This window comes from Polistes fuscatus, unplaced genomic scaffold (assembly GCF_010416935.1).
Source record: "Polistes fuscatus isolate 324 unplaced genomic scaffold, CU_Pfus_HIC Scaffold9, whole genome shotgun sequence".
Lineage (NCBI taxonomy): Eukaryota > Metazoa > Arthropoda > Insecta > Hymenoptera > Vespidae > Polistes > Polistes fuscatus.
This window is the reverse complement of record NW_025113173.1, coordinates 1,015,117-1,023,714: the sequence shown is the minus strand read 5'-3', so window position 1 is coordinate 1,023,714 and position 8,598 is coordinate 1,015,117. Positions and strand designations below refer to the sequence as shown.

General features: G+C 29.1%; 1 protein-coding gene across 3 annotated transcripts; it reads left to right on the top strand.

Annotated features, from left to right (window-relative positions):
- The first annotated feature begins 4,485 nt into the window (after positions 1-4,485).
- LOC122525652 lies at positions 4,486-7,260 on the top strand. 3 transcript variants are annotated; one of them, XM_043648573.1, is made up of 10 exons: positions 4,486-4,721; positions 5,091-5,185; positions 5,285-5,484; positions 5,574-5,649; positions 5,728-5,900; positions 5,970-6,225; positions 6,306-6,542; positions 6,614-6,700; positions 6,763-6,866; positions 6,978-7,260. In XM_043648573.1, the coding sequence occupies exons 2-10, from the start codon at positions 5,155-5,157 to the stop codon at positions 7,080-7,082; spliced, it is 1,269 nt and encodes a 422-aa protein (XP_043504508.1). In that variant the 5' UTR covers positions 4,486-4,721; positions 5,091-5,154; the 3' UTR covers positions 7,083-7,260. The 3 variants fall into 3 exon arrangements, with proteins under 3 accessions (XP_043504508.1, XP_043504506.1, XP_043504507.1); XM_043648571.1 differs by having other exon boundaries at positions 5,054-5,185; positions 5,263-5,484; XM_043648572.1 differs by lacking the exon at positions 6,614-6,700 and having other exon boundaries at positions 5,054-5,185; positions 5,263-5,484.
- The last annotated feature ends 1,338 nt before the right edge of the window (positions 7,261-8,598 follow it).

Sequence of the window (8,598 nt, the reverse complement as noted above, 5' to 3'; positions counted from 1 at the left end):
TACGTGGTTTTTATGGGGGTTTTAAGGTGTATATAAATCCTATTCATATATATATGTATATTTTGTAATATTAATTTTTATAGTTTGAATATATATATATATATAGTTGAGAAATAATTTTTCAATTTTATATATCAATTTTGTTGATTCATTTTCTAATTGAAACACAACGATAATATATTTATAATTATATACACTAGTTGATAATTATTTTTATAATAATAATAATAATAATAATAATAATAATAATAATAATAATAATAATATCAAGATATTCAATGATAAAATAATTTAATATTGTTTTGTTATAATTATTATTCGTACGAAAATAGATATACGTGGTTTTTATGGGGGTTTTAAGGTGTATATAAATCCTATTCATATATATATGTATATTTTGTAATATTAATTTTTATAGTTTGAATATATATATATATATAGTTGAGAAATAACTTTTCAATTTTATATATCAATTTTGTTGATTAATTTTCTAATTGAAACATAACGATGATATATTTATAATTATATACACTAGTTGATAATTATTTTTATAATAATAATAATAATAATATCAAGATATTCAATGATAAAATAATTTAATATTGTTTTGTTATAATTATTATTCGTACGAAAATAAATATACGTGATTTTTATGGGGGTTTTAAGGTATATATATTTTTTATTCATTTCGTAAAATAATACAAATGAAAAAATTAGGATTAGTATTACGATATTTCTAATTTTCGAGATACAATCGATTATCATACGATTATGTCATTTATTAATAGATAAATATTATAAAGTTGTTAGTGTGTTGATGTATAGATTGTATTCGACCTCGGATCCAGACGAGCTCTCTTTCAGCGAAACTCGCTGATTACGCAAGAGAGCAGGTTCGATGAAATATCATGATCTTATTGCATTACTTTATATATATATATATATATATACATTTTTTTTTCTTCTTTTTTTTTCTTTTTCTATGTCTTTTCTTTATCCTTGAATAATTTCTCATTTTGTTTAAACGCGTGTAACGTCCTAGACATTTTTTATATTTATAATTTCCTATTTTAATTTTTAATTTTAATTTTTTCGAGATACAAAATTGACAAAATCATAGTTAGGGTCTTTTTGATTCATGTTCGCAGTGAACTTGTCCTTGCAAATTTTGTAATTGACGCGTAACTATTGACATAATTCGTCAAGCTAGTTATCATTATTATTTCCACATTGATTCTGTGTTTTATTTTCCAATTGGGTATTCAGATCGAAGTACGTTACTTTCATAATCGGGAAATAAGTAGAATTAAAAGATATAGAGAAGGTTTGAAGGTATATAACAGTATCCTAGAGACAACTGGACCGGATCGAAAAATCACTACCAACGACCGATCGACCAACTTAAAGTGCATAAGTTAAAATTAAGAAAACCGGTTTACCTCGATATCGCGTGTCCTAGCTAAAATATATATATACATATATATATATTTATATATATATACATATATATATTTAGAAATGTAGCTCATTCGCGTATCTACGTCCCCATATTTCTTATAGATATACCGTACTCATTTTCTTTTCCATTTTCGAAACTAGTAGATAGCAATTAGTATTCCAGTTATACTTTTTTTTTTTCAATATTCAACAAGATTACCACCCATCACAACTGCATTTGGAACGTGTCGTTTATTTTTTTAACTTTTTCTTCTTCTTCTTAAATACAAAACTCATTGTTTTGTGTCACGCGAAAATTCGAAAGTAGGCTACGATTTATACTTGCCATTGTTAAATAATATTATACCCAGAAAAAATGCGAATACGTTTCCTCTGACAACCAAAATTACCTCTTGTAAAATAGAAAAAAAAAAAAAAGAAACAAACACACAGATGTAGATTTTTTGTTCGATCCCCCTTCAAGAAAAAGAAAAATAAAACACAAGTTGCACGTCGATTTCACGATAGAAATATTGCGAATAAAAAAGGTTGAGATTTGTCGTGCGTGTAAGTACACCAACGGTAAGTAAGTAAGTAAGTACGGGTGTGGGGGGAGGGGGGAGGGGGGAATAGTAGTAGGAAGTAGTCGTCGTCATCGTCGTCGTCGTCGTGTCTATAAACACGAGAATAAAACATGTTCTTCTTCTCTTGTCCGCAAAATGTGGTGGTCGTGTGATGTTTCGTTGACCATATAATAATAGTAGTAATAGTAGTAATAGTAGTAGTAGTTGGTTGCTCACAGAAGTTCGCGACGTGATCTCTCGCGGAAAGAAAAAAAAAAAAGGGTCGATCTGTGGTGGTCAGTTTCCTTCTTTCATGGTGAGTCCCCATGGTGTTGTTGTTAGCCTATAAGGTTACCCACTGGGCTTTACCGTTAAGTCCACACCACTCTTCTTATCCCCCCTTCCCCCGCTACACTTCTTTTAGTCTTTTCAATCGACGGTATAATATATTCCTTCTTTCCTTCCTCCCCACTTCGTCTACCATTTTAAATTTTCCCGCTCTTTTCTTGTATTCCCGCCTTTTCTTGTACTCCCACTCCTATCTTTTACCCCCCCTACTCTTTTCTTATCCCCACTCCTTACTTTTTTGTTCTTAGTTCTCGTCCTTTGTTTTTGCTCGTATCGAAAGAGATTGGTTAAGTTTTTTTTATAATGTTGTGCATAATATTATGTAGAAAAAGTTAGCACTGATTTTTTAATACACCTTGCACATTATTCTCCCCATGGATTACTAAATTATTTATTTCATTTTGTTTTTCTTTTTCTAACCTCCTTTTGTTTATCCCTACCTCTAACAATAGTTGCGGAGCAAGTTTTGTTCTTTCTTTTTTTTCTTTTTTTGTAATCGACCAATGACGCGACGCGACGTCATCGCAACGCTTAAAAGCCCCTTTCACCTAGCGAACAAGGTTCCCCCTCCACATATTTTATTTTCACTTCTTTCTCTCTATCTTTTTCTTTATATTTAGTTTAATAGAGAAGGGGAAAAATATAAATAAGTTATAAGACAGAATTTTTCAACTTACTTATGTTGGTTAGTTAAGTCAAGGATAAAAAGAAAGGGTACGACGAATGGCGATTGGTTCTCTTATTGTCTTTATTTATATTATTTATTTATTTATTTATTTATTTATTTATTCCTTTCTTTCTTTCTTTTTTTCTTTCTTTTTTGCTAGCTCACTGTTAACGTCACGCCTTTGCCAATTTCGAATTTTAAAGGTTGCGCTCGGTTAGTCACACCAATCTCGAGGATATTCAATTCACCACGTGGACTTTTTATTACCGACCATTAAACGTGTGTCCTATGATTTTCATTCTTTATTTCTTTTTGTTTAAAAAAAAAAAATAAAATAAAAGATATTCTTGACCTCTTTCTAACGAATAGTTTAGATAATTTTAAAAAGAAATTCACTTACGCACATTTATTTTTACTTCTAGTGTTACATTTCGGTGAATTATTTGACATTATTTCCTTTTTTTTCTTTTTTTTTTCTTAACGTTCTCTTAACATTTATAATTTGACGTGTCTTTAACCGTGATTCTTCTTATATATTTAACTCCGTAGTATTTAAAATTCTGATGTAATCTTCAAATGGCAACGTTATTAAATTAATCGTTCTTCTTCTTTCCTATGAAATATTATGACGAACAAGTTGATTTCTCCTTCGCGGGAAAAAAGAAAGGCACCTTTTGCTATCTATTTTATTCGTTGTAAAAAAAAAAAAAAAACGAAGGGAAAAAAGAATATCAGTTCTTTCATCTTTTACGAACGTAATTATATCTATCTGTGCGAATAAACTTGCCGCTTTAAATAGATTAATGAGAGAGTATTCTTAACACGCAAGCAAGCTTTCCTTCCGGTGAATCGTATCGAATGAATCGTTTAATTATTTGAGAGATCGGTATATCTCGATCGATAATAAAATACATTTATAAATTTTTTTAATTTTTCTTATTATTAAATTCACTATTATTAACAGTCAAGCGAATAACAAATTTTTATCATGTTTTTTTAAATATAAATTAATCTTCTTGACTTCATACTGCGTCATCTTTGTTTTCTTCAAAATACATTCGAATAATTTATTTTATTCTTAATATCTCGATTAAAATGATAATACATTTTATCATTAACATCTACGTTAATTAAAAACTTTTATTATACACTGTTTTTATTGTAGAAATCTATGTTTTTTTTATTTTATAAAGTAATTATTTTGAATTCATTCGACTCCATTTTGATTTTTTTCTCTCTCGATATATTCGAATCGTTGATTTTATTTGTATCGATTTTTAATTTTTATCAATGTTTTTAATTTATAATTTTCAATAAATAATTTTATTAATATATATTAAGTGTGGATTAAATGAATAAATTAAGAACGAAGTTGAATACCCATGCATAATTTGTTTTTTTAAAAGTCATTGTTCCCGCTATTGAACATGCAGCGCCATCTTGTTTCTTGCAATGTCGTCATTGGTTTGAATGTACAACGATGAAAGATGTCGTATGCAGCAACTATTCTGCTTGTGTGGACAAGTGTTCCTATAGTTTTATTTGTTGGTACTTTGTTATATTACGACTTGTAGGTATTTTAATAAAGAAGAAGGATCCGTTATGGCGCCGGTAGTTGGATTATTAGGACAATACGAAAGATGTGGCTTACATGTTGCAATGGTCTTGTTATTCGTTGCTTAAGTTATGTAAAACGAAAGGATAATGTAAGAATAATATATATATCTCTTTCTCTCTCTCTCTCTCTCTTTATTAAATATTTTAATAATTTTATCATTTGTTTTTCTTTTTTTTTTAACTCTTTTTATTTTTATTATTATTACTTAAGAATTTATAATAGTATTTTATTTTCTATATATAAACAAATTTACATGCATATTATGATATATTTTCTATACGTTTTAATTTTATTCTCATACACAATTTTGTCATCGTTTTATTATATTTTATATATTATTGTTACGTTTAATATAAAATAAGCAAAAATGTGTAACAGAAATAAATGTATGTTTACTTTTGTCAATTAAATATTTCTAAGAGACGTCAAGATATTTGAGAGATATTTAATATGGCAGAGAGCGGAACGGAGTCAAAGACTATCGATAATCAAATGAACAAGGGTCAAATGGACGTCAACGAATGTCTCGGCAATTGGCTTATTTATTTGCAGGTACTTATATTTGATTAAAGCGTAAACACAAATCTCGATAAGAATATTATAACATTATTTTCTTTTTTTTAAAACAGACTCTTAACGATCTTTGTACAGCTGGTACTAAATTGGCCCAATCTTTGCAAGCACTTTTATCCGTACACGATACGGTTGCACAATATCGTTTGTCAGGACAATGTTTTGCCGGTTGGGAAGAATTATCAAGAGCTACGAATGTTGCCAGTAATACCGTTAAGAATCATGTTATCGCTGCCTTGAAGGATCACGAAGCTAGAAATAATGACGGAGATAAACATGTCGGTATAAATTATAATTATTTAGATAACAATATTAACGCGTATAGATAAAATACATTATTATTAATTGCGATCGCTCTTCTTTTAAGGATATTCTAAAAGACAATTTGTTAACATTTATTAATTTACAATACCAATTTTGCGTGGCCTGTTGCGAATGCCTTGGTAAGAAAAAAGCATAATCAATTATTCCTTAATATTGTATACTTCTTTCTATAAATATTGACATTAAATTAATCGTAGGTGGAATGGCAGAGTGTTCTTGTTCTCAAAGCGGTAGCGCTGATTGTGATATTGCTGCGCTTCAACAATGCTTCGAAAGGTTATACAGATCACCGGTTTCATCTTCAACGACGCAACAATCGGTGCAAAATTGTCACAGATCACCTTTACCTTATCCGTTGTTTCCTCTGCAGGTATTAATATTAAATATATAACATAGGTAATATATATATATATATATCAATAGTAATATTATTAAATAGGTTCAGAGGAGGTGGTCTGAGACAGCTGCAGCAGATATGTCTGGAGAATCTTCAGAAAATACTATGAGAAGATGGTCTATGCCATGGGATTGTCGTCATGTTACCGAATGGCCACGACAGGAAGTTAGATCGAGACTTAAAGTACCCCATCAAGATCGTAGTAGATCGACTACACCTGATTCCGTTTGGAAAGCCTCTGCGATGGCTAGTCAGGATGGTCTTCGCGAAGCTATTCAACTTCTTTCTTGTAAACCAGGTAGAAATTGAAATCAGTGCAAGGATAACGCATAAAACTATAATAATTTGATATTACAATAAGGATATATATTTATGTAGGTATTAGGCCATCTAATCAATTATCGGTTTACACTACTCAGCACATTCCTGGTGTGACTTTAACTACATGTAATTACGAAGCTAATTACGACTTAACGGTTTGGCCCGAATCACGTAGAGTATGTTCACCGAGATGTTGGCCACACGACTTTCATTCGACGAGCGATCACTCTGATCAATCTGGTCATCGTGACAGCGATCAAAGTGTTCACAGTGGAGGAGATCACAGAGATTCAGGTAAACTTATATTAATGAATTTTCATTTGAATAAAGTTCAAACAATATGATCGATTGTTTTCCCACCACAGAGCAGAGTGTTGCTAGTGGTAGTGGTTATGGGGATAGCAAAGATAGCATTCATTCTCATAATAGTGATCACAGAGATAATGAACTTGGTAAGTTTTTCGTGTACGAGGTTAGATGAAAAAGTAAAAGGAAATATTTGTTCGCTTCCTAGGAACAACGGAAGCTTTGCCATCGAGAAAGAGTAGTTCTTCAACGGACTCATGTGTTTCCGCTTATAGTCGTTCTGGTTCTGAAAGTGCTGGTGGTGGTGGTGGGGTATGCGTTTGAACAATTTAAAATATAATATTTATATATTTCTTTTTTTTTTCTTTCTTTCTTTTTTCAAGCAACAAAATATTGTTACAATTTGCGTATGTATAATTTTAGGAGTGTTCAAGGTCTCAATTATATAGTATGTGGAGTGGCAATGACGTACCTTTCATAAAATTACCGGAAAGCAGCGAAGTACAAGACGAACATCCGCCGACCTAAAATGTGTGTGTTTATTTTTTTTTTATTTTTTTTTTCTAGCATTTAATTATTATTATTATTATATAATTTGATATGTGATCATAAATTATAATGAAAAGTCACGTTATTCCTCTCTCGGAAACTTTGACTTATGATACGGAAAAAATATTTGTTAAATTAAATGACCAACAGAATTGAAGTTTCAAGTGACTTAAAAATTTCAAATTTTAGCAGAATCACATAGTAATTCTACGAATTCCATTTGTGACATTTACATGTTTGATATTTATGAGCGTAATATGACAAACAAACGTGTTTTTAACTTTTAACGACTCATATAGATTGTGAGTCTATAAAAAAAAAAGAAAAAAAAAATAATAGTAAAAGAAAAAATGAAACAAATGGGGAAGAAAATATAAGTAATATTGTTATCCGTTATTCTTTCATATTTATATTCCCAAAGAAAGACAAAATTGAGTTCCAAAATAAAGAATAATTAATTGAAATTATATATATATAAAAAGAAAAGGTATAAAAAGTGCAATGTGAAATTTGTTGTAACAATATAATTATTACGTTATTAATTGTTGTCGTCAAATTAAATGGAAAAAAAAAAAGAAAAGAAATATTTGAGTGCAATAAAACGAAACATATCATAGTTTTATAATTTATTGAAATTAATAACAATTAGTTAATATCGTACGTTGTGTTGGATTAGTAATGATTTTGTAATCTATGCGAAATACGTATGATTATGTAATAAATTCGTAAATCAATTATTTTTCATTTCGTAATCGAAAGTTGAAACGTCGAAACGAGGTAAGAGAGAGTAGGCAAATCAAATGATGAGAATGTGTGTGTATCTGTGTGTTTCTGTGTGTGTGTGATGTGTCGTTGGAGAAAAATAAATTGAAAATATAATATATTGATGACGTATTTACAATTTTATTCTTATGGCACAGTATAATAATGGATAAAACATACGATTCGGATTATCGGTAAATTAAAAAATACAAATTTAGATTATTTGAATTGAATGATTCTCTTATTTGTGTAATAATGTTATGTCGCTGCAGTCATGTACAGTGACGAGTCACGAATATTTGATCACTAATAATAAGATAGTGTTTGATTTAAAAGAGAAAAAAAAAAAAGAAGCGCACATTAAAAATTCATTTTTTATTGTTTATTCGATCGTTAAAATAAAAAGGAAAAAAAAAAATTAAATTTTAAAGAAAAAAAGATAAAAATTAAAAGTTAAAATAAAAAAGATTAAAATTTCATTTAAAAAAAAAAAGAAGAAGAAGGAAGACAATTGTCGTGAAATTCTTACGCATTAAAAAAAGATCACGTTAAAAAGACTAAAAATATAATATCTAGTTGATCGTCCTGTCGCAATAATAAAAGTTTAGATCCTATAAATAATTATTGGATCGTTTAAAAGTTCCTTCGATGAGGATTCAAACTCGTTAAACTGTTTTTCACATTGTGAGATTAGATTATCATTGGTAGAATGCAATGATATGATAATAGTCGA